General features: G+C 46.5%; 1 protein-coding gene across 6 annotated transcripts in view; it reads right to left on the minus strand.

Moving 5' to 3' along the window:
* Positions 1-738: 738 nt before the first annotated feature.
* The window catches only part of PPP1R1A (protein phosphatase 1 regulatory inhibitor subunit 1A), a 457,483-nt gene continuing 433,427 nt past the window's right edge, over positions 739-24,794 (minus strand). For all 6 annotated transcript variants that reach the window (XM_063952211.1, XM_063952212.1, XM_063952214.1 and 3 more), the window contains 3 exons: positions 18,359-18,595; positions 4,268-4,374; positions 739-1,597 (listed from right to left, as the gene is read on the minus strand). In XM_063952211.1, the coding sequence (XP_063808281.1) occupies positions 4,283-4,374; positions 18,359-18,595 (329 nt within the window). In that variant the 3' untranslated portion in view covers positions 739-1,597; positions 4,268-4,282. The remainder of the gene's footprint in view (positions 1,598-4,267; positions 4,375-18,358; positions 18,596-24,794) is intronic.

The raw sequence follows: 24,794 nt of genomic DNA on the forward strand, positions 1-24,794 counted from the left end.
CATGTTATATCTGCCCCCCCTGCAGTGCACATGGTTTTGCCCAACTGCTAACAGATTTGCTGCTACGATCAGATCTGAATTGCCCCCAATATTGTACCTTTCAACAGAGCTGCAGTCTGTATTTTAACTTCATAGTTCATATCTGAAACTAAGTTTTGCTGTTAAGTAGTCCTTCATGATAACTGGCAGGTGACCTCTACAGACTGTAAATAATATTAAATCAGACATTTCTAATGTTGAGCTCCAGTTGTGACTCCTGGTTGTGAAATATGTAGCCACTCATTTTTTGCGGGTCACTCAGTTCCTACAAAATTATATGAATGGGGTCACTTTTAAAATGTGGGGAAATGCAAAGTTCCAGTATGACAATAAGTGGCTACCCATACATGATACCGCTGCGCTTGGCACAGATTACCGTTCCCAATCGTAGTCCACGTGGATCGTAAAGTATGGAAAAGTTCCCCAAAAGAAAAAAAAAAAAGTGAAAAAGGCAGGTCGACCTTTTCATGTGTCGACCTTTCATGTGTCGACTAATAGTGGTTGACCTAATGAATGTCGACCATAACATGGTCGACCATCCAAACGGATACCCATGATACCTATTACTTAAGTTACTACATCCTTGCATTACCAGCTTGACAACACAAGAGGGCGCATGGCACCGTAAATGTATTGTATGCAGTGCATTGTTCATTTTATTAAAAGGTTGTGTGACAATAAAGACTCCGTGACAATCAATTAAAACCAGTTGAAGCATTTTTTATTTTATCACCATGAATAAATTGGCATTAATGGTATACTGTTATATGACAAACAGGAAAAATCTAACTAGGTGCTCCCATCAACAAATCCCCAGCAGGCAGAGTAGATGAAGTGTATAAGTGAATGTCTGCTGTATTCGTAGAATATTGTGTCATTGTGAATTCATTAGTGTTTTGTTACCAGGGGATTAATGGAGATCTCCATCTTCAAATAATTATCCCTCCAGGCAGAGTTGTGTATTTTTTTAGTTTTGTTCTCCGAGTTATGACAACAGATGTATTGTGCAGTACCACTGCACAGACTTGAGCTTATCTGTTGTATCCAAGGGTAACAGATATAAACAAATTATCTGACAGAATTGTCTGAAGGTGGAAGTTAATCACCCGCAGGTGTTCTGATATTGCGCCTTTTCATTGGGTTAACATGTCAATCGAGCACATTCAATGAGATCCTTAGACAAATCTAAACAGAGAATAACTTTAGGCCCAAATATTTACTTATTGATGATTTGTTTTTATAAAATAGATACAAACGTCAATTTGTTGGCCTAGCACCATTTTCAAATTTCTATGCATAAAATCATAATGGAGTAAGACAGACATACGTAATGTGTGTCCGGTATAATGCTGGGTATTCTGTGCTTTGAGGTGGCCTCCAACTTATTGCTCTAGCCTCAGTGCAGAATCAGGCTTCCCAGCAGCAGAGATGTATCATTAAGTATTATTCCCCCCCCCCCCCAAAAAAAAAAAAAAGACTTTTCCAGATCCTGTATGTCTAGTTCCACCCGCATTGAAGAGGGTAACTTCCTTTCCTGGCTCCAGACACACTTGTTGAACTGAAAAATGTACAAAAGCAAACTAGGTTAGCAGTACACAGTCTGTGAAACTTCAGCAGGCAAAAGAGCAAGCTAATCTATGACTAGTGGAGTCTTCACAATATGACAAACCAATAACTAATTGGGAGGTAAATGTACCAAATATACACCGCAAAATGCATTTTAATGTGCACATCTACTATTTATTCTCTCTAGATCACAGGTTCTCAAACTCAGTCCTCAGGACCCCACACAGTGCATGTTTTGCAGGACCTTTTAAAATGTGTCAGTGAATAATGAATACACCTGTGCACTTGCTGGGTTACCTGCAAAACATGCACTGTGTGGGGTCCTGAGGACCGAGTTTGAGAACCACTGCTCTAGATGTTCCTGCGAACTGTAAATGTGCCTCAGATGTGCTGTATTTTTCCAGATTCATTTTAACTGCCCATTCATTTCAGTGGGGATAATTAAATGTATGCTCAAAGCAGAGTCCATTGGACTGCCCCCTCACTAAAAGCCAATTACCTTGCAGTTAGTATGGGAAACAACTTGCACTTGACTGAGTGGATACCGACACTCCTGATACTTAACTCGTTAGGGGCCATTCAATTGTTTTCCATCAGCGGCACACTTCTTGCAGCCTACTGAAGTGGTGAGAAGAAATGTGCATAAAGTTTGTGGTTTGACCACCCCAAGGGCTGTTTGCGTGCCCTAACTAGGGGGCTAATTCAGACTTGATTGTAGATGTGCTAAATTTAGCACATCTACGGTCAGTCACACTGACATGTGCGGGGATGGCCAGCACAGGGCATGGCCGCCCCGCATGTCAATCCCTGCCCCGTCGCACAAGTACAAAAGCATCGCACAGCAGCGATGCTTTTGTACTTCAGGAGTAGCTCCCAGCCAGCACAGCTCCTGTGCGCTGGCAGGGAGCTACTCGTCGCTGCCCGGATCGCAGCGGCTGCGTGTGACGTCACACAGCTGACGCGGCCCGCCCCCAAAAGGTCCAGGCACACCTATGTTGCCCGGACCGCGCCCCCTTAATGGCGGCTAAACGCCGGCGGCCCGCCCAGCGACCGCCTCTGCCTGTCAATCAGGCAGAGGCGATCGCTGGACTACGACAGCACTAGCGCATGCGCAGTTCAGACCTGATCGCTGCTGTGCAAAAACGCACAGCACCGATCAGGTCTGAATTAGCCCCCAGGACTTTAGATAGGTTTAGCAGATATATGTGGCTAAACCCTGTGTAATTTGGATCGAAAAGCGCAATAACTATTGACTCCCAGAACAATTGCACACCTCCCAGCATATAAAAAGTGCAGAACGGGACTCACACACACTACCGAAAACGGGGGTGTGGCTCATGAGTGTGGCACTGCCGCGAGGCCATGCCCCCTTTATAGGCCACACCCTATTTTCCATCATTGAGGGGCATGACCAGCACTCTGTGACCAATTTTGGGGTTCCGACCCATCGGTTAAGCACTTTGAGATGGACAGAGTATGTTGCAAGGTAAATTATCACAAACCAATAACAAAAAAAATGCTTTAATATGTAATAATTTCTAAGCATAAAACAAAAAAACCATAAAACGTTATTGTAAAGCAATGAAGGATAAAAATATTTTCATATAATTTGATAATTGATTACCTTTACATGAGGTTTACCCTGTACACATTAGGAAGTCAATGCATTTCTATGAACACTAACAATGGACATTGTGATACCATTATTCTGGAGCTACTATACCTGGCCAATGTTTACTCAGATTTCATTACAGTTGACAGCTTTATTTAATGGGTTATATAGCTCCATTGCGTTGACTGCTCATTTCTGCTTTTGATGTATGAAGCAGTGAAAAGAGTGGAGAAGTGAGCCAGTGGAGAAGTTGCCTATGGCAACCAATCAGCTTTGAAGTAACATTTATCAAGTGCATTCTGTAAAATTATACATAGCAGTTTATTGGTTGCCATGGGCACATCTCCACTGGCTCACTTCTCCCCTCTTCACTGCTTCATACTGTACATCTCCCACATGGTGGCTTAAGGTTAAGGAGGTTCTTGGTTGGAGAGGGCACAGAATGACTGGTTGCGATCTATGACCATCAATGATGGGCTATCAGAATCAGGAACATAATTAACAGTATGCCAGAACGGTACTTACCAAGGGGCACAGTCGGATGGAAGGTCCTGCCTGGCTAAGTCACAAGCAAATATTAACCCAAGGGAGGCCCACTGACACCTTATGTCAGGGAAGGCTCTGTGCAAACTATCCCAACCTTTCCTTTTGGTCAGGGCTCCTGACTCTGGGCTCCGTCATGCAGCCTTCATGATATTGTGGCCCAAAACTGCAGCACGCAACGCCAAGATGTTGCAATGCAGCGGAGTATAAATGTTAGCTAGTCAAGTCCTTCACTTTGCGTGGGCTCCTGGCCCACTCGTTATGGTACTACTCAGACAATTAATCAAATGTTGCCCTCTCCAGCCCGGAATGCCATAGTCCCATTTTCAAGCATGTTACAGACCAATTGGGATATGTATCAAACCATAGAGAGAGAGATAAAGTGGAGAAGTTGCTCATAGCAGCTAATCAGCTGCTGTTAAAAATTGGGATCAGCAGTTTGAGGAATGAGATGAACAACCCATTTGCCATAACAATCAGTATTTATTTGTGCTAGGAAATACTCACTTGTTGCTTGGAGACCTATTTGTCTTGTGCAATTGGTATGTGGCTGCTGTGCTGTTCTTTTTCCTTTGTCTCCTTGGTGTCTGTGTGTGTTTGTCTATCACACATTCCTACAATAAAGAGGATGAAAATGTATAACGTCTGGACCGGTTTCATTGTGGAAAAAGTATATCAAGCGTACATGAAATACAGAACTTTCACAGTTAATGACCAAAAGCCTTTACTTACTTCACAATCATGAGATTATTTCTGGTCTCCCAGTTAACTCATATGATTTCTGGTAGGGGGAGGAGTGGATGTGACTTTCTGTAACATAGTGGAATCTGTATAACTTAATTTTTTAAACAAATGGAAAACATGCACTAACACATACTTGCCAACTCTCCCTGATTGTCAGTAGCAATCTCCCTGACTCACTGAAGAGTCTAGCGATCTCCCTGATTGCACCTTACTCACAATATTTAGCTGTTATACACATAGGCGAAAAAAAGAAATCAGAGATACTGTACTAGCTGATGTGCCCGGTTTCAACCAGCTAAAGATTTGCTGGGCAGAACATTTGACCTCCTTTCACCCCCTTAGGAGTCGAATTTCGAAAAATCCCTGCTTAGTAGGTGGCTGCAAATAACTGTCACGGTTTCCAGACCACCCAGCAGGTCACATGTTCCAGACCACCCAGCAGGTGCACAGGGAGAGTTCACCAACTGTCACATTTTCCAGAGCACAATGGTTATGTATTGTAAATGGCAGGCGGACGTTTTGCCACATAACTCTGAAACAAAGCAACCAATTACAATGCCAATATTTTTCTGCAAATGTGCGGGCCAAGGGCCTAATTCAGCATGAGTTGTAGTTTTGTGAAAATTTTGCAAAACACAAACTTCTTCAGCTAGCATGTGGAGGGCCTCCTAGCACAAGACAAGGCCACCCCGCATGCTAGGTTCCTTGCCCCTGCTAAAATGTGAGCTCTTTGCTAAACAGCGAAGTGCTCGCATTTTTAGGGTAGCCTCCTGATTTTGCCGCCTAGCTATGAAGGCAGTCGCCGGGCCGCCATGTTTTGGGTTGGAGTGGCTGCGTGTGACAACCGCAAACGGTCCGGACACGCCTCCGTTGTCAGGACTGCACCCCCCAACACTACATCGAAGACCACAAAACGCAGCAACGACATCTTGTCACCACCCCCCACCGGCGCTTAGATTGCAATCGCAATTTAAGTCCTCGAACATGCGCACAACAATGTGCACGCATGACCCAAAGTGCGGAAATCGACAAATGAATTTGCTATATGACGTGCCCTGCTCAGACAACAGCATCATAGAAATATGTCACTCATAAGTCATCTTTTTGCTATTAATATATAGATAAATATTCAATTGGGATTATTTCTTGTGGCCATTTACATGAACGGGATGTAATTATCAGGATACTGATGCTGGAGATCCCGAGAGTCAGCATGCCCACTAACAGGGACTATTCACACTCGTGGGTGTCCATGACACCCATAGAGTGGGAATAGAACCTGTGGCGGGCGCAGTGAGCCACCGAGCCCACAAGGGCAGGGCCGGCGCTTCCATTAGGCAGCTGCCTACAGCAGTACTAAAGTCACACTGACTCATTACAGTATAGGTCATGAGCCCTAAAGAAAAAGGAGGAGGCGGTCTGGTTGGAGAAGAGTAGGGGCAGCACAATTACTCCACTTCCCTCCCCTGCTCCTCACTGTACTTGATCATTCTGTCCCTTAGCGTGAAAAAAAGAAATATAGTGGTCCGGCGACAGGGGTATGTAATCTGCCCTCCGGATCTCCACCCCCTGCTTCTACTGGCCAGGTGCCGCGCTGTCCCGTCCTCCCCTGCAGGCAATGCATGATGTCCTCTCACCCTGCCCCCTTCCTCAGTCCCCCCCTCTTGCTCTGCAGTCTGCGCTCTGCACAGCCATAGGCGAGCGCACGGGGGGGCTGATGTGTACTGGCACCCCCCAACGACCGGCACCCCCCTCAAACATGCCTGCTGAACATGCACATGCCCCCCCCCCCCCCTCCTCCGCGCTGCACTTGGTCACGGTGGTCAGTGTCGGAGCTCTGAGCCACCCTACTCCCCAGTGGTCTTGGCACCTCCCACTTCCAGCAGCCACCGGGCACAGTTCCTTGACTCCTCCGGCTGCATCCCAATGGGGCTGCATGGACGCGCCCCCTACCGCTGTTTTCCCCTGCCCCCTCATGTGGCGCACTGTGTGCCCTCTGCCCCTATGTGTGTGACACACTGTGCCCCCCTCTCCCATGTATGGCGCACTGTACATCCCCTGCCCCTGTGTGTGTTTGACACCCTTTCCTGCCACCCCCTATCTGTGACGCACTTTGCACCCCCTGCACCTCTATGTGTATGGCGCCATATGCCCCCTACCCCTCCTCCTTGTGGGAGACACTGTGCACCCTCTGCCTCTGTGTGTATCGCCCTGTACCCACTGCAGGGATGAGTGTGTTTTTGATCTGTGGGAGGGGTTAAATTGGCATTCTTGTTGTATTTTTTTTCCTGCCCTAGCTCTCCCTACTCATGTCCCATGTCCCTGTCTCCCAGTCGGTATCAACCGGTTCCTCTGTCCCCTGGTCACAGCCAGTCACAGTCCATCACCCCACACCCTTTGCCTCCCCAGTCAGGGCCCATCAGCCCAAAGCCTGCTCGACACCCGTGATCAGGAATGTGCTCACCTCTGTCCCTCGGCAGAGGTATAGCAAGGTGTCATGGTGCCTGGAGCAAGGTATGTTTCGGTGCCCCCCTCCCCTGTACTGAATTGGGGTCGTGGCCACCTGGGCCATTTCTAGACCTTGTGGCACTCAGAGTGAAAGTTTCCTTTGGCGCCCCCTCCCCACACACATACAACTGCAGGCGAAACATAGTGCGAAGGCGCGCGGCAAAAAAAAGGAGCATGGCTTCATAGGGAAGGGGCATCACCACAGTTATGCCACCTGTAGTTATAGATCCAGTAATTGTGCCCCCTGTAGCTGTGCCCGGAGTAGTTGTGCCCCCTGTAGCTGTGCCAGCTGTAGATTTGCCCCCTGTAGTTGTGCCCTCAGTAGATTTGCGACCTGTAGTTTTTCCCCCTGTAGCTGTGCCCCTGTAGATTTGCCCCCAGTAGTTGTGCCCCTGTAGCTGAGACCCCTGTAGATTTGCCCCCAGTAGTTGTGCCCCCTGTAGCTGTGCCCCCCGTACTTGTGCCCCCTGTAGATTTGCCCCCTGTAGTAGTGCCCTCAGTAGTTGTGCCCCCTGTAGATGTGCCCCCCGTACTTGTGCCCCTTGTAGATTTGCCCCAGTAGTTGTGCCCCTGTAGCTGTGCCCCCAGTAGTTGTGCCCTCAGTAGTTGTGCCCCCAGTAGCTGTGCCCCCTGTAGATTTTCCCCAGTAGTTGTGCCCCTGTAGATTTGCCCCCTGTAGCTGTGCCCCCTGTAGATTTGCCCCCAGTAGTTGTGCCCCCTGTAGATTTGCCAGTAGTTGTGCTCCCTGTAGATTTGCCCACAGTAGTAGTGCCCCCTGTATATTTGCCCACAGTAGTTGTGCCCCCTGGTAGCGCCGCTTACACACACAAAGAAAAACAACAACAAAAACAATACTCACCTGCCAAGCTCCTGCTTGACATTGCTGCTGCTCCGTCTCTGCAGTCCTGTCCAGTCTGGCTGAGGCACGTCTCCACCCGTCTGGCGTCTGACGTCATGACGTCAGCCGCCCGTGCATCATGAAGCACGGAGCAGGGGAGGGAGGTAGAGAGCTGAAGCTGCTCAGGCTCGCAGCTGTCAGTGACTGACAGCTGCGAGCTCCGTGTGGCCAGGCGGAGGTCCCGGTGGAGTCGAGCTGCGGCGCCCTGTACTGTTTTGGGCACCTGGAGCTCGAGCTCCACCGGAACCACCCTCCCTACGCCCCTGTCCCTCGGTCACAGCCCATCTCCCTGGGACTTCTGCCTCACGGTCGCAGCCTGTACCCACACACCTCCTGCCCATGCTCACGGGCTGTCGCCTCGCACAGTCTGCCACCCGCTCACACCATCTGTCCACAGGCATTTTTGGTGTGGTTTTGTGCGATTCTTTTTATTTGTTTGTGAATTTTCAGTGGATTTTGATTTTTTCGGTGTATTTTTGTGGATCTGGCTTTATGTGTTTTTGGTAGATCTGACTGTTTTGGTCTATTGTGTGGATCTGGCTTCGGGGATCTGGCTTTTTTCAACATGTCTTTATGTGGATCAGACATTTTTGATGTATGTAAAACTGGATTTTTTTTAGATGTATTTGTATATGGATCTAGCTTGTTTCAATGTGGTTAGTGTGAATCTGTCATTTTCAATATATTTTTACGTGGATCTGGCTTTTTATGTATTTTTAGTGGATCTGGCTTTTTTCAATGTAGTATGTGGATTTGTTTTTTTTCCGTGTATATTTATGTGGATCTGGCTTTTTTGAATTTGCTTATGGGTCTGGCATTTTTATTGTATTTTTTGTTTTTGGATCAGGTTTTTTTAATGTGAGACAGAATTTTGCATACTCCGCCATCCAGTCCGAGTTTGGGGATGGCCATGCTTGAGCACAGGTGACTTAGTACCTCACTTTGATTTAGCTATCTGGACTCAAGCATGGATATCCTGTGGGCCTGGACTGTAATGGCAGAGTTTGGGAGGCTCTGAATGGATTTGTGGTGGTGGTGTCATCAGTTCATCATTCATCTCTTCCAGTGGCTGCCTGCCTGTAGTGGTGCGCCGATTGCTCCCCTGCTTCCTGGTATCGCAGCTGTAGATTGTAAGCTTGCAAGCAGGGCTTCCCTACCCCTCTGTTATTAATCAGTTTTGTTTTATTAGTGTTGTTTCCAATTATAAAGAATAATGGATTTTACTGCGCTATGTAAGAAACTGTTACTAGAGAAAATAATATTGTGTGCTGAGAATTGTGGTGCTATTTGTTACCTTTTAGTTACTGTAATGTTAAGTTCTGTGAACCCTGTATTGTTCTGGGGTGTGCCGTATGTATGGTGTTGCAAAACACTTGTAACGCCATATAAAGAATATGTAATAATAATAATGATATGGGGGGGCAGCAGGCTGAAGTTTTGCCTAGGGTCGAGAAACCTTGCACCGGCCCTGTGCAAGGGGCTTCGTTGCGCTCGCCTTCCCCCACCAGCAATCTGGCGGCTGGGATCCTGGCTTCGGTAAGCTGACCGCTGCGATCCCGTCCATTGGTCAGCGGAACCCAACCCATATGAACCACTTGTAAAACACAATATATGAACAAGCCCTAAAAGTAACAGTGTCTTTTCATCAACAAGTAGCTCTTACTCACTGCTTTGGGGCTCACTCACATTTGGATGCAAGTCATTCTTATGAAACGCCTCTCAGAGGTACAGTACATGTCTGTACTTATACAGTAGGTGTAGCTTTCACTATCTCCCAGATATGCTGTTTCATAAGTAGGCAAGTATGCTCTTATCAAGAGTACAGCCTCTCTCATCTTAATGTAACAAGCTGTGATCTAGAAGCTGTAGGAGAACCGATATAGGACATACTAGACTTTTTACCAGATGCTAGATGTGTCTTTTGTGTAGAGATGAGCGGGTTCGGTTTCTCTGAATCCGAACCCGCACGAACTTCATGTTTTTTTTCACGGGTCCGAGCGACTCGGATCTTCCCGCCTTGCTCGGTTAACCCGAGAGCGCCCGAACGTCATCATGATGCTGTCGGATTCTCGCGAGACTCGGATTCTATATAAGGAGCCGCGCGTCGCCGCCATTTTCACACGTGCATTGAGATTGATAGGGAGAGGACGTGGCTGGCGTCCTCTCCATTTAGATTAGGAGAGAGAGAGAGATTGACCTGAGGCTGATACTGTAGAAGAGAGTGCAGAGTTTAGTGACTGACCACAGTGACCACCAGCAGTGCAGTTGTTTTATTTAATATATCCGTTCTCTGCCTGAAAAAAACGGTACACACAGTGACTCAGTCACATACCATATCTGTGTGCACTGCTCAGCCCAGTGTGCTGCATGCCTGCATCATCTATGTATATATTATATATCTGACTGTGCTCAGCTCACACAGCTTATAATTGTGGGGGAGACTGGGGAGCACTGCAGTGCCAGTTATAGGTTATAGCAGGAGCCAGGAGTACAAGACAGTCACATACCATATCTATGTGCACTGCTCAGCCCAGTGTGCTGCATCATCTATGTATATATTATATATCTGACTGTGCTCAGCTCACACAGCTTATAATTGTGGGGGAGACTGGGGAGCACTGCAGTGCCAGTTATAGGTAATAGCAGGAGCCAGGAGTACATATTATATTAAAATTAAACAGTGCACACTTTTGCTGCAGGAGTGCCACTGCCAGTGTGACTGACCAGTGACCTGACCACACTGACCACCAGTATAGTTAGTAGTATACTATATTGTGATTGCCTGAAAAAGTTAAACACTCGTCGTGTGACTTCACTTGTGTGGTGTTTTTTTTTTTATTCTATAAAAAACTCATTCTGCTGACAGACAGTGTCCAGCAGGTCCGTCATTATATAATATATATACCTGTCCGGCTGCAGTAGTGATATATATATATTTTTTATATCATTATTTATCATCCAGTCGCAGCAGACACAGTACGGTAGTTCACGGCTGTAGCTACCTCTGTGTCGGCACTCGGCAGTCCATCCATAATTGTATACCACCTACCCGTGGTTTTTTTTTCTTTCTTCTTTATACATACATACTACTACATCTCTTTATCAACCAGTCTATATTAGCAGCAGACACAGTACAGTACGGTAGTTCACGGCTGTGGCTACCTCTGTGTCGGCACTCGGCAGTCCGTCCATAATTGTATACCACCTAACCGTGGTTTTTTTTTCTTTCTTCTTTATACATACATACTACGACATCTCTTTATCAACCAGTCTATATTAGCAGCAGACACAGTACAGTACGGTAGTTCACGGCTGTGGCTACCTCTGTGTCGGCACTCGGCAGTCCGTCCATAATTGTATACCACCTAACCGTGGTTTTTTTTTCTTTCTTCTTCATACATACATACTACGACATCTCTTTATCAACCAGTCTATATTAGCAGCAGACACAGTACAGTACGGTAGTTCACGGCTGTGGCTACCTCTGTGTCGGCACTCGGCAGTCCGTCCATAATTGTATACCACCTAACCGTGGTTTTTTTTTCTTTCTTCTTTATACATACATACTACGACATCTCTTTATCAACCAGTCTATATTAGCAGCAGACACAGTACAGTACGGTAGTTCACGGCTGTGGCTACCTCTGTGTCGGCACTCGGCAGTCCGTCCATAATTGTATACCACCTACCCGTGGTTTTTTTTCCTTTCTTCTTTATACATACATACTACTACATCTCTTTATCAACCAGTCTATATTAGCAGCAGACACAGTACAGTACGGTAGTTCACGGCTGTGGCTACCTCTGTGTCGGCACTCGGCAGTCCGTCCATAATTGTATACCACCTAACCGTGTTTTTTTTTCTTTCTTCTTTATACATACATACTACGACATCTCTTTATCAACCAGTCTATATTAGCAGCAGACACAGTACAGTACGGTAGTTCACGGCTGTGGCTACCTCTGTGTCGGCACTCGGCAGTACGTCCATAATTGTATACCACCTACCCGTGGTTTTTTTTTCTTTCTTCTTCATACATACATACTACGACATCTCTTTATCAACCAGTCTATATTAGCAGCAGACACAGTACAGTACGGTAGTTCACGGCTGTGGCTACCTCTGTGTCGGCACTCGGCAGTCCGTCCATAATTGTATACTAGTATCCATCCATCTCCATTGTTTACCTGAGGTGCCTTTTAGTTGTGCCTATTAAAATATGGAGAACAAAAATGTTGAGGTTCCAAAATTAGGGAAAGATCAAGATCCACTTCCACCTCGTGCTGAAGCTGCTGCCACTAGTCATGGCCGAGACGATGAAATGCCAGCAACGTCGTCTGCCAAGGCCGATGCCCAATGTCATAGTACAGAGCATGTCAAATCCAAAACACCAAATATCAGTAAAAAAAGGACTCCAAAACCTAAAATAAAATTGTCGGAGGAGAAGCGTAAACTTGCCAATATGCCATTTACCACACGGAGTGGCAAGGAACGGCTGAGGCCCTGGCCTATGTTCATGGCTAGTGGTTCAGCTTCACATGAGGATGGAAGCACTCAGCCTCTCGCTAGAAAAATGAAAAGACTCAAGCTGGCAAAAGCACCGCAAAGAACTGTGCATTCTTCGAAATCCCAAATCCACAAGGAGAGTCCAATTGTGTCGGTTGCGATGCCTGACCTTCCCAACACTGGACGTGAAGAGCATGCGCCTTCCACCATTTGCACGCCCCCTGCAAGTGCTGGAAGGAGCACCCGCAGTCCAGTTCCTGATAGTCAGATTGAAGATGTCAGTGTTGAAGTACACCAGGATGAGGAGGATATGGGTGTTGCTGGCGCTGGGGAGGAAATTGACCAGGAGGATTCTGATGGTGAGGTGGTTTGTTTAAGTCAGGCACCCGGGGAGACACCTGTTGTCGGTGGGAGGAATATGGCCGTTGACATGCCAGGTGAAAATACCAAAAAAATCAGCTCTTCGGTGTGGAGGTATTTCAACAGAAATGCGGACAACAGGTGTCAAGCCGTGTGTTCCCTTTGTCAAGCTGTAATAAGTAGGGGTAAGGACGTTAACCACCTCGGAACATCCTCCCTTATACGTCACCTGCAGCGCATTCATAATAAGACAGTGACAAGTTCAAAAACTTTGGGTGACAGCGGAAGCAGTCCACTGACCAGTAAATCCCTTCCTCTTGTAACCAAGCTCACGCAAACCACCCCACCAACTCCCTCAGTGTCAATTTCCTCCTTCCCCAGGAATGCCAATAGTCCTGCAGGCCATGTCACTGGCAATTCTGACGATTCCTCTCCTGCCTGGGATTCCTCCGATGCATCCTTGCGTGTAACGCCTACTGCTGCTGGCGCTGCTGTTGTTGCTGCTGGGAGTCGATGGTCATCCCAGAGGGGAAGTCGTAAGACCACTTTTACTACTTCCACCAAGCAATTGACTGTCCAACAGTCCTTTGCGAGGAAGATGAAATATCACAGCAGTCATCCTACTGCAAAGCGGATAACTGAGGCCTTGGCATCCTGGGTGGTGAGAACCGTGGTTCCGGTATCCATCATTACTGCAGAGCCAACTAGAGACTTGTTGGAGGTACTGTGTCCCCGGTACCAAATACCATCTAGGTTCCATTTCTCTAGGCAGGCGATACCGAAAATTTACACAGACCTCAGAAAAAGAGTCACCAGTGTCCTAAAAAATGCAGCTGTACCCAATGTCCACTTAACCACGGACATGTGGACAAGTGGAGCAGGGCAGGGTCAGGACTATATGACTGTGACAGCCCACTGGGTAGATGTATGGACTCCCGCCGCAAGAACAGCAGCGGCGGCACCAGTAGCAGCATCTCGCAAACGCCAACTCTTTCCTAGGCAGGCTACGCTTTGTATCACCGGTTTCCAGAATACGCACACAGCTGAAAACCTCTTACGGCAACTGAGGAAGATCATCGCGGAATGGCTTACCCCAATTGGACTCTACTGTGGATTTGTGGCATCGGACAACGCCAGCAATATTGTGTGTGCATTAAATATGGGCAAATTCCAGCACGTCCCATGTTTTGCACATACCTTGAATTTGGTGGTGCAGAATTATTTAAAAAACGACAGGGGCATGCAAGAGATGCTGTCGGTGGCCAGAAAAATTGCGGGACACTTTCGGCGTACAGGCACCACGTACAGAAGACTGGAGCACCACCAAAAACTACTGAACCTGCCCTGCCATCATCTGAAGCAAGAAGTGGTAACGAGGTGGAATTCAACCCTCTATATGCTTCAGAGGTTGGAGGAGCAGCAAAAGGCCATTCAAGCCTATACAATTGAGCACGATATAGGAGGTGGAATGCACCTGTCTCAAGCGCAGTGGAGAATGATTTCAACGTTGTGCAAGGTTCTGATGCCCTTTGAACTTGCCACACGTGAAGTCAGTTCAGACACTGCCAGCCTGAGTCAGGTCATTCCCCTCATCAGGCTTTTGCAGAAGAAGCTGGAGACATTGAAGGAGGAGCTAACACGGAGCGATTCCGCTAGGCATGTGGGACTTGTGGATGGAGCCCTTAATTCGCTTAACAAGGATTCACGGGTGGTCAATCTGTTGAAATCAGAGCACTACATTTTGGCCACCGTGCTCGATCCTAGATTTAAAGCCTACCTTGGATCTCTCTTTCCGGCAGACACAAGTCTGCTGGGGTTGAAAGACCTGCTGGTGAGAAAATTGTCAAGTCAAGCGGAACGCGACCTGTCAACATCTCCTCCTTCACATTCTCCCGCAACTGGGGGTGCGAGGAAAAGGCTCAGAATTCCGAGCCCACCCGCTGGCGGTGATGCAGGGCAGTCTGGAGCGACTGCTGATGCTGACATCTGGTCCGGACTGAAGGACCTGACAACGATTACGGACATGTCGTCTACTGTCACTGCATATGATTCTCTCACCATTGAAAGAATGGTGGAGGATTATATGAGTGACCGCATCCAAGTAGGCACGTCACACAGTCCATACTTATACTGGCAGGAAAAAGAGGCAATTTGGAGGCCATTGCACAAACTGGCTTTAGTCTACCTAAGTTGCCCTCCCACAAGTGTGTACTCCGAAAGAGTGTTTAGTGCCGCCGCTCACCTTGTCAGCAATCGGCGTACGAGGTTACATCCAGAAAATGTGGAGAAGATGATGTTCATTAAAATGAATTATAATCAATTCCTCCGCGGAGACATTGACCAGCAGCAATTGCCTCCACAAAGTACACAGGGAGCTGAGATGGTGGATTCCAGTGGGGACGAATTGATAATCTGTGAGGAGGGGGATGTACACGGTGATATATCGGAGGGTGATGATGAGGTGGACATCTTGCCTCTGTAGAGCCAGTTTGTGCAAGGAGAGATTAATTGCTTCTTTTTTGGGGGGGGGTCCAAACCAACCCGTCATATCAGTCACAGTCGTGTGGCAGACCCTGTCACTGAAATGATGGGTTGGTTAAAGTGTGCATGTCCTGTTTTGTTTATACAACATAAGGGTGGGTGGGAGGGCCCAAGGACAATTCCATCTTGCACCTCTTTTTTCTTTTATTTTTCTTTGCGTCATGTGCTGTTTGGGGAGGGTTTTTTGGAAGGGACATCCTGCGTGACACTGCAGTGCCACTCCTAAATGGGCCCGGTGTTTGTGTCGGCCACTAGGGTCGCTAATCTTACTCACACAGTCAGCTACCTCATTGCGCCTCTTTTTTTCTTTGCGTCATGTGCTGATTGGGGAGGGTTTTTTGGAAGGGACATCCTGCGTGACACTGCAGTGCCACTCCTAAATGGGCCCGGTGTTTGTGTCGGCCACTAGGGTCGCTAATCTTACTCACACAGTCAGCTACCTCATTGCGCCTCTTTTTTTCTTTGCGTCATGTGCTGATTGGGGAGGGTTTTTTGGAAGGGACATCCTGCGTGACACTGCAGTGCCACTCCTAAATGGGCCCGGTGTTTGTGTCGGCCACTAGGGTCGCTAATCTTACTCACACAGTCAGCTACCTCATTGCGCCTCTTTTTTTCTTTGCGTCATGTGCTGATTGGGGAGGGTTTTTTGGAAGGGACATCCTGCGTGACACTGCAGTGCCACTCCTAAATGGGCCCGGTGTTTGTGTCGGCCACTAGGGTCGCTAATCTTACTCACACAGTCAGCTACCTCATTGCGCCTCTTTTTTTCTTTGCGTCATGTGCTGATTGGGGAGGGTTTTTTGGAAGGGACATCCTGCGTGACACTGCAGTGCCACTCCTAAATGGGCCCGGTGTTTGTGTCGGCCACTAGGGTCGCTTATCTTACTCACACAGTCAGCTACCTCATTGCGCCTCTTTTTTTCTTTGCGTCATGTGCTGATTGGGGAGGGTTTTTTGGAAGGGACATCCTGCGTGACACTGCAGTGCCACTCCTAGATGGGCCAGGTGTTTGTGTCGGCCACTAGTGTCGCTTAGCTTAGTCATCCAGCGACCTTGGTGCAAATTTTAGGACTAAAAATAATATTGTGAGGTGTGAGGTATTCAGAATAGACTGAAAATGAGTGGAAATTATGGTTTTTGAGGTTAATAATAATATGGGATCAAAATGACCCCCAAATTCTATGATTTAAGCTGTTTTTTAGTGTTTTTTAAAAAAAACACCCGAATCCAAAACACACCCGAATCCGACAAAAAAAATTCGGTGAGGTTTTGCCAAAACGCGGTCGAACCCAAAACACGGCCGCGGAACCGAACCCAAAACCAAAACACAAAACCCGAAAAATTTCAGGCGCTCATCTCTACTTTTGTGGCATAATAATATCATGATTGGGAGTTGTCAACTGGACTGATAAGCTGGAAACAGGTGTGTACACTCCATGTTTATACAGTTGATCTATGTCACGGTGCAGTTAAGGAGAAGCTGGCGCTACAGTTAGGAGATCTAAGGTGCCAAGGATTAGGGGCCCAGGGACAAGGACTATGTGCATAAGATAACTCCAGGAGTGATGCGAGGCATCTGCATTGAGGGGCTACATGATGTGGACTACCTAATTACCTTATACAGGTTGAGTATCCCATATCCAAAATGCTGGGGACCAGAAGTATTTTGGATATGGGATTTTTCCGTATTTTGGAATAATTGCATACCATAATGAGATATCATGGCGATGGGACCCAAGTCTAAGTACAGAATGCATTTATGTCTCATATACACCTTATACACACAGCCTGAAGGTCATTTTAGCCAATATTTTTAATAACTTTGGCCCTCATTCCGAGTTGTTCGCTCGGTATTTTTCATCGCATCGCAATGAAAATCCGCTTAGTACGCATGCGCAATGTTCGCACTGCGACTGCGCCAAGTAACTTTGCTATGTAGAAAGTAATTTTACTCACGGCTTTTTCATCGCTCCGGCGATCGTAATGTGATTGACAGGAAATGGGTGTTACTGGGCGGAAACACGGCGTTTCAGGGGCGTGTGGCTGAAAACGCTACCGTTTCCGGAAAAAACGCAGGAGTGGCCGGAGAAACGGTGGGAGTGCCTGGGCGAACGCTGGGTGTGTTTGTGACGTCAAACAGGAACGACAAGCACTGAACTGATCGCACAGGCAGAGTAAGTCTGAAGCTACTCTGAAACTGCTAAGTAGTTAGTAATCGCAATATTGCGAATACATCGGTCGCAATTTTAAGAAGCTAAGATTCACTCCCAGTAGGCGGCGGCTTAGCGTGTGTAACTCTGCTAAATTCGCCTTGCGACCGATCAACTCGGAATGAGGGCCATTGTGTATTAAACAAAGTTTGTGTACATACACACAATTCATTTATGTTTCAAATACACCTTAAACACACAGCCTGAAGGTCATTAAATACAATATTTTTAATAACTTTGTGTATTTAAACAAAAATTGTGTACAATGAGCCATCATAAAACAAAGGTTTGACTATCTCAGTCCTACTCAAAAAATTCCGTATTTCGGAATATTCCGTATTTCGGGATATTTGGATATGGGATACTCAACCTATATACATTATCAGTATTCAGATATAGATGTGAATTGTAGCTTACATCTTGGGCTGTCTACAATACACAATACACTGACTGTAGCTGCATATTGCAGTACTATAGCCCGTACTGCTAAATCATCACCATGTAATTGTATTGTCTAGAATCAGACCATTATTGGAAACACATAAAATAAAGAGCTGCAGCACACAATATAAATCTAATTAAGTGCACAGGAGGCTTTATCACTGTACGTATGGCATAATAGGCACAGCATCATCCTTCAACCTGCATGGAGATCTAAACATTCATGTTAATTAGCTGTGTCTTTGGGGAAGTTCTGTTTCATATGGTTTACAGTGCTGCCTCCTTAACCAAGTAAAAACTATACATGGTTAATATTTATAATAAACTGACAACGATGTATGTGAGCATCAGCAAAACGTGCACTGGTGAGATCAGCCTGCTGACTGTACCTTCTGAAGAGTCTAACTGACTATCTTGTTTCCTCCCCAGTGAGTTATTCTCCTGTTGTCCGTCCTGCGTATAGCAGCTACATGAGCTCATCTGCTGAGAGGCTTGAATTGGAGGTGTGTTACCATGGCAACAGCATCCCAAGCCGGGTCTGTTATCCACACTGTTCTGACTCTGTGGGGTACCTTCATCTTCTGAGCCCTGTTTGCAGAAATGATGCTCTGCTAATAGCTGGAGTTCTGCAAGAAAGAGTAAAAGTCAGATTCAGACAAAAATGTAAAAACTCCCATGTATGAAATATGTCCTGATGCAGTCTTCACATGCCCACTAGGTGTCAGTATGCTTATGTGTTACAAGTACACAGCATTAAATATGCAGTTGACCCAAATATAAAAACAATGGTGGTCATTCCGAGTTGTTCGCTCGCAAGCTGCTTTTAGCAGCTTTGCACACGCTAAGCCGCCGCCTACTGGGAGTGAATGTTAGCATAGTAGATTTGCGAACGAAAGATTAGCAGATTTGCGAATAGACAATTCTTAGCAGTTTCTGAGTAGCTCGAGACTTACTCTGCCACTGCGATCAGTTCAGTCAGTTTCGTTCCTGGTTTGACGTCACAAACACACCCAGCTTCACCCAGACACTCCCCCGTTTCTCCAGCCACTCCCGCGTTTTCCCCAGAAACGGCAGCGTTTTTTCGCACACACCCATAAAACGGCCAGTTTCCGCCCAGAAACACCCACTTCCTGTCAATCACACTACGATCACCAGAACGAAGAAAACACCTTGTAATGCCGTGAGTAAAATACCTAACTTAATAGCAAATTTACTTGGCGCAGTCGCACTGCGGACATTTCGCATGCACATTAGCGACTAATCGCTCCGTTGCGGAAAAAAAATAACGAGCGATCAACTCGGAATGATCACCAATACTTGGTCTTCTGAGATAATGCCAAATGTTTCCTATAGAAAGACACACTCAAGTTTATACAAAGCTCATAAAATAATGAAATTGATACATCTTAAAAGGAAAAAAACAGATAAGGAGCAAGAATCACTTCCAGACTTAACCACCCAGGTGCCTTTTCAACGTAACTTAAACTGTTACTTATAAATATTGCTCACAACTATAATTTTTAGTTTAAAAATGACTACCTGTGACTACAATGGGCTTTATACACTGTACAAAGCTGGAAACGGCTTTGATGTCTCTCCATTTGCTCAGGTGCACTACCAAAGTGCAGTCGCAAACAAGGAATATCTAGAGGTGACTGTTTCCAAATGCTTGCTTTTAGACCATGTGTGGGCAGCCCATGTAGGAGGCTCATAACAAGCTTTACTCTACCTCATACTAGGTGCAGTGTATATAATACATCAGACATATACAGGGCCCCCAATCATAGTAAATCGTTAGATGTGGCAGTATACAGGGCTACCAATCATGGTAAGCCGTTAGATGTGGCAGTATACAGGGCCACCAATCATGGTAAGCCGTTAGATGTGGCAGTATACAGGGCCACCAATCATGGTAAGCTGTTAGATGTGGCAGTATACAGGGCCACCAATCATGGTAAGTCGTTAGGCGTGGCAGTACTGCCAGCCCACCTAAGCCAATGTGGGCACCATTTCATAATCCAATTCCCCTGATCTGCGGAACATCCTTCAACAGAAATAAAGTGAAGAAGTTGCTCATAGCAACCTATTAGATTCTAGTTATTATTTATCTTGCACAATATATGAAATTACAGTAGCTGATTGGTTCCTATGAGCAGCCTCTTCACTTTATCTCCCTCAAAGGATAGATACATTTGCACCCTCAAGTCTTGGTGAGTGACAGAAGAAACTAGCACTTGCCTTGAACATATATAAATAACACATGTAGGCCCTCATTCCGAGTTGATCGCTCGCTTGCTGCTTTTAGCAGCAGTGCAAACGCTAAGCCGCCGCCCTCTGGGAGTGTATCTAAGCTTAGCAGAAGTGGGACCGAAAGGTTAGCAGAATAGTGGTGAAATTTTTTCAAGCAGTTTCAGAGTAGCTGCAGACCTACTCCTTCCTTGCGATCACTTCAGTCTGTTTAGTTCCTGCTTTGACGTCACAAACACGCCCTGCGTTCGGCCAGCCACTCCCCCGTTTCCCCAGGCACGCCTGCGTTTTTACCTGACACGCCTGCGTTTTTTAGCACACTCCTGGAAAACGGTCAGTTACCACCCAGAAACACCCACTTCCTGTCAATCACTCACCGATCAACAGAGCGACGGAAAAGAGTCGCTCAGCCTTGTGTAAAACTGCATAGTTTTTGTGAAAGTACGTCGCGCGTGCGCACTGCGGCCCATACGCATGCGCAGAAATGCCGATTTTTAGCCTGATTGCTGCGCTGCTAACAACGGCAGCTAGCGATCAACTCGGAATGACCCCCGTAATACAGTATTAACAATTAACATTGTAGATGATTTATAGCAGTGATACCCAAACTGAGTACTCAGGGGGTACTACGGTAGAACTTACATGTTTTCTAGATCTCCCAGCTGGTGCACGGGTGTATTCATTACTGACTGATACATTTTAAAATAGCTAATTGTGACACTGACAAGATCTGTAAAGCATGCATGCACTTTCTATGTACTAAGCCTGAACAGAGATAAAGTGGATGGAGATAACGTACCAGCCAATCAACTCCTAACTGGCATGTTACAGGCTGTGCTTGAAAAATGACAGGTAGGAGCTAATTGGCTGGTATTTTATCTCGGCTCATTTTATATCTCTCCAAGGCTTAGTACACAGAGTGTTGGAAAACACTGGTCTATACTAGAGGTCAGCAGTTCTCGAAATGTGTGTGTCTCAACACATTAGTGCGTCACGAGTTAATGCCAAGTGTGTTGCGCAGAATGCGCCTCATTAGTGCCCACTGTCACATTATATGGCAGCCGGGTACTGTGAAAGTACATGCTGCAGACTCCAGCCAATTAGCAGAGCAAGGGATGGACAGACTTATTTCCAGCTCTCTAACCCCCCTCCCAAAACCACCCCGCTCCACTGAGTGAATACAAGGTGCATCTGGCAGAGGCGGAGTGATTTCCTGCTCTCCACTAACTACATCGAACAGCATCAAAATGCTGTTGTCAGCCTGATGCCACATACTGGCCAAGAGTGTCATCCATCCAGTGGCTTCCATTAGGTCAGTGTCATAAAGCATCTGCTCTGAGCGTGCTGGTAGGCAACTGCAGCAGCAGTAGCCACCCCAGATTCAGTAGTCCTAGGGATAAGTAAGAGAACGGGGGAGGTGTTATATGTCATAAAATGTTGGGAGTGTGAAATTTGGGTGGGTATGGTGTCGGGGTGAGGTAAGAGGTTTATTTGGTGTGGTTGTATATAAAGAATTGCTGGTTGTGTGGGCTTGGGTTGGGTAGGTGTGGATAAAATTGGGGGATGTGTAAAGAAAGGGGAATAAACAGGTGCTGGGACTGTGAAACTATATTTTTACTAGTAACCAGTTATAGTAATTAGTAAGTTGTATGTAAAGTAGCACCTAATGGTATAAGTGTATACGTGTATCAATAAAAAAAACGGATCACCTGTCTCTTCTTGCTGGCAGATGCTCTCTGGGTAGATGCTAGAATCAAGTGGGCTAAGGGACCTTTTCCGTCTGGGGGAGGAGTCACAACACAAGGGGGAGGAGCAAGGCCAGCGGGATAGTTCCCTATACTATACACGCCACCAACTATTACCTTTAGTAATCAGGTGGCGAGCGAAGCGGAGTGGAGCGAGCCACCGAGCCCGAAGCGTGGCGAGCGAAGCAAGCCTGCGAGGGTACTTTTCGGGTACCCTGTTCGCCCGTAGCTCCTCCCCCTGGTGACGTGTCTCCTCCCCTAGATACGTCAGAAGGTCCCTTCTCCCACTCCGAAATAGAATCAACCATGCTCTCTGGTCTCTCTATTTCCAGCGCACTGAGTGCCCAGATCTACACACAGCAGACTTCATAGGAGAAGCTGCTGCTGCTGCTAGGCCTACACAGCATCTCCTTTCTGACCCTTATACTGCATGTTGTGGCCTCACCTCCAGTAAAGTCATATTATATACTACTACCATTATGGACAGGATTTGAGCTGCTGGATGGGTCAGTGTGGGGAGTTTCTAAGCGACTGGAAACCTCCAAGTGTTGCCTATGAAGTATTTGTGTTTGCAGAGCAATATGGCAGGATTTGCAGTGGCCTGATTCATGTTTGTAAGTCAAGCACAAAAGAAAGCAACTGTAGTTGGGGCAAATGTAATACATGTGCAGAGAGATTTAGATTAGGGTGGAGTGTGTTCAAACCATACTTCCCGACAATCTGGCTGCCCCCTCCGGGAGGAGGCAGCCAGGTCGGAGCAGCAGGGGCGTGACGATGATGCAGGATGACATTTAGGGGCAGGGTTGGGGGCATGGCTGCACGATCGCATCATCGTGGCCCCACCCCCTGTCTAGCAATGTCAATAATATTGGCATTGCAAGGCAGGGGGCGGGACCAGGATGACGCGAATTGCATCATCTGACCCCCAGACCGCCTACTTTGAACTGCGCCGCCGGGGGTTTGCTAGGGGATGCGGGGGGGGGGGGGGGGGGGGGGTTTGCGGGTGGTGGGCCGGGAAACTTGCCCACTCTTCCGCGGGGCCGGGAGCGCCACCCGATTTTCGGGAGCCTCCCGGCCATTTCGGGAGAGTAGGCAAGTATGGTTCAAGCTGAAATCTAAATTGTAGTGTAAAAATAAAGCTGTCTAGTATTTTTGGCCTACATGTAAAATCAGCCAGTAATTACCCTGCACAGAAAAAAAATATAACCCACCGAAATCTAAATCTCTCTGCACATGTTACATCTGCTCCACCTGCAGTGAAACATGGTTTTGCCCAGTTACTTGCTTTTCTTACAAACATGAGTCAGGCCCTATGTGTGCACACGTACTGTACCTTAGCCTAATGGAGGTCATTATTAGTGCAATACATTATCCTGCATACAGCACTGAGTTTCTGCTACAACAGGTCTGATAAGCTCAGTGACCATTTCTGACACACTAAAATTATATTATCTTCACTGGGACTATGGGGCAGATGTATTAAGCCTGGAGAAGTGATAAACCAGTGATAAGTGGAAGGTGATTATGTACCAGCCAATCATTACAGGTTTGAAAAAGGACAGTTAGGAGCCGATTGGCTGAAGCGTTATCACCTTCCACTTATCACTTCTTTATCACTTCTCCAGGCTTAATACATCTGCCCCTAGGTTGATAAGGGTTGGTCCATAACTGATCCCTGCAGTTTACTTATATTCACTGCAGCAAATTGCGGCTCAAAGTAGATTACTAAAATCTTTCTGATCCAATTTAACAGTGCTGTAAGGAATTCACCTGTAAATGACTGGGTGGATTAAGTCCTTCACAGCTGTGAACTACTCTGTAAACCGTCTCCTGGCTTCTGGATATAATAGGACTTCCCTACAACCCACTTAAAAAGTATTTGTGGGCCGGATTGTGATGCAAGCTGGCAACTGTGACTGGTGGTAACAGAGAGAGAAATGGGGATAGAGAAGACCCAGCAGATACTGTTGCACCACTGTACCTTCATATTATTAAGAAGGCACTAACTCTAATTACAGTGCAAGCACAAATGCTAATGGAAATTCACACAAGTAAATAAATACCTGAAAAATGTCATCATTCTACTAAGGCAATACTAATTCCCGACCATGAAAAAGGAAGTGACTTTCAGTAAAGGTGCAAGGACTTGTGGGAATAAGCAGTACATGGTGAATTGGGATGTGGCTTTATGCGGATTGGAGGCACTACCATAGTTGAATGCTGAGAGAGTCATTTATCGTTTCTTCACAGGAACACTTCCAAACTAAACTGCTCAATAGTAAAGAAAGGCATTTGCTAAACTTACGTCAGGCTGTCAGGTTCCTCACAGGGAGCCATCAGCTACAGCTAGATTAAGAGCAACATGGGCCAGGTGCTGAAACTGTTCAAGGGCCAATTATGACAAGCAGAGGATATCTGACCAGAGGTGATGTGGGTGGGGTGAGGCAGAGCCGTTCCTGTCATACTAATGTATACACCAGAGTTTTGACTATATAAAGTATATGAAAAATACAAACAATATATTATATACAGTATGCAAATTGTTTGGCATCTTATTGATTATGTCTATAAATAGGACCACATGTCCTCAAACAAAACAGGCCCCGCGGGTGCGCCGGCCCACCGGGATTCTTCCCTGTAGACCCTATGGCCAATCCGCCTCTGACTGCTACACATGTGTATAATGCCTACATGTGTATACAGCTGCACCTGTTTATAATGGCTACATGTATATACTGATGCACCTGTGTATAATACCTACATGTATATACTGCTGCAACTGTGTATAATGCCTACATGTACATACTGCTGCACCTGTGTATAATGCCTACAT

This window comes from Pseudophryne corroboree, chromosome 2, assembly GCF_028390025.1.
Source record: "Pseudophryne corroboree isolate aPseCor3 chromosome 2, aPseCor3.hap2, whole genome shotgun sequence".
NCBI lineage: Eukaryota > Metazoa > Chordata > Amphibia > Anura > Myobatrachidae > Pseudophryne > Pseudophryne corroboree.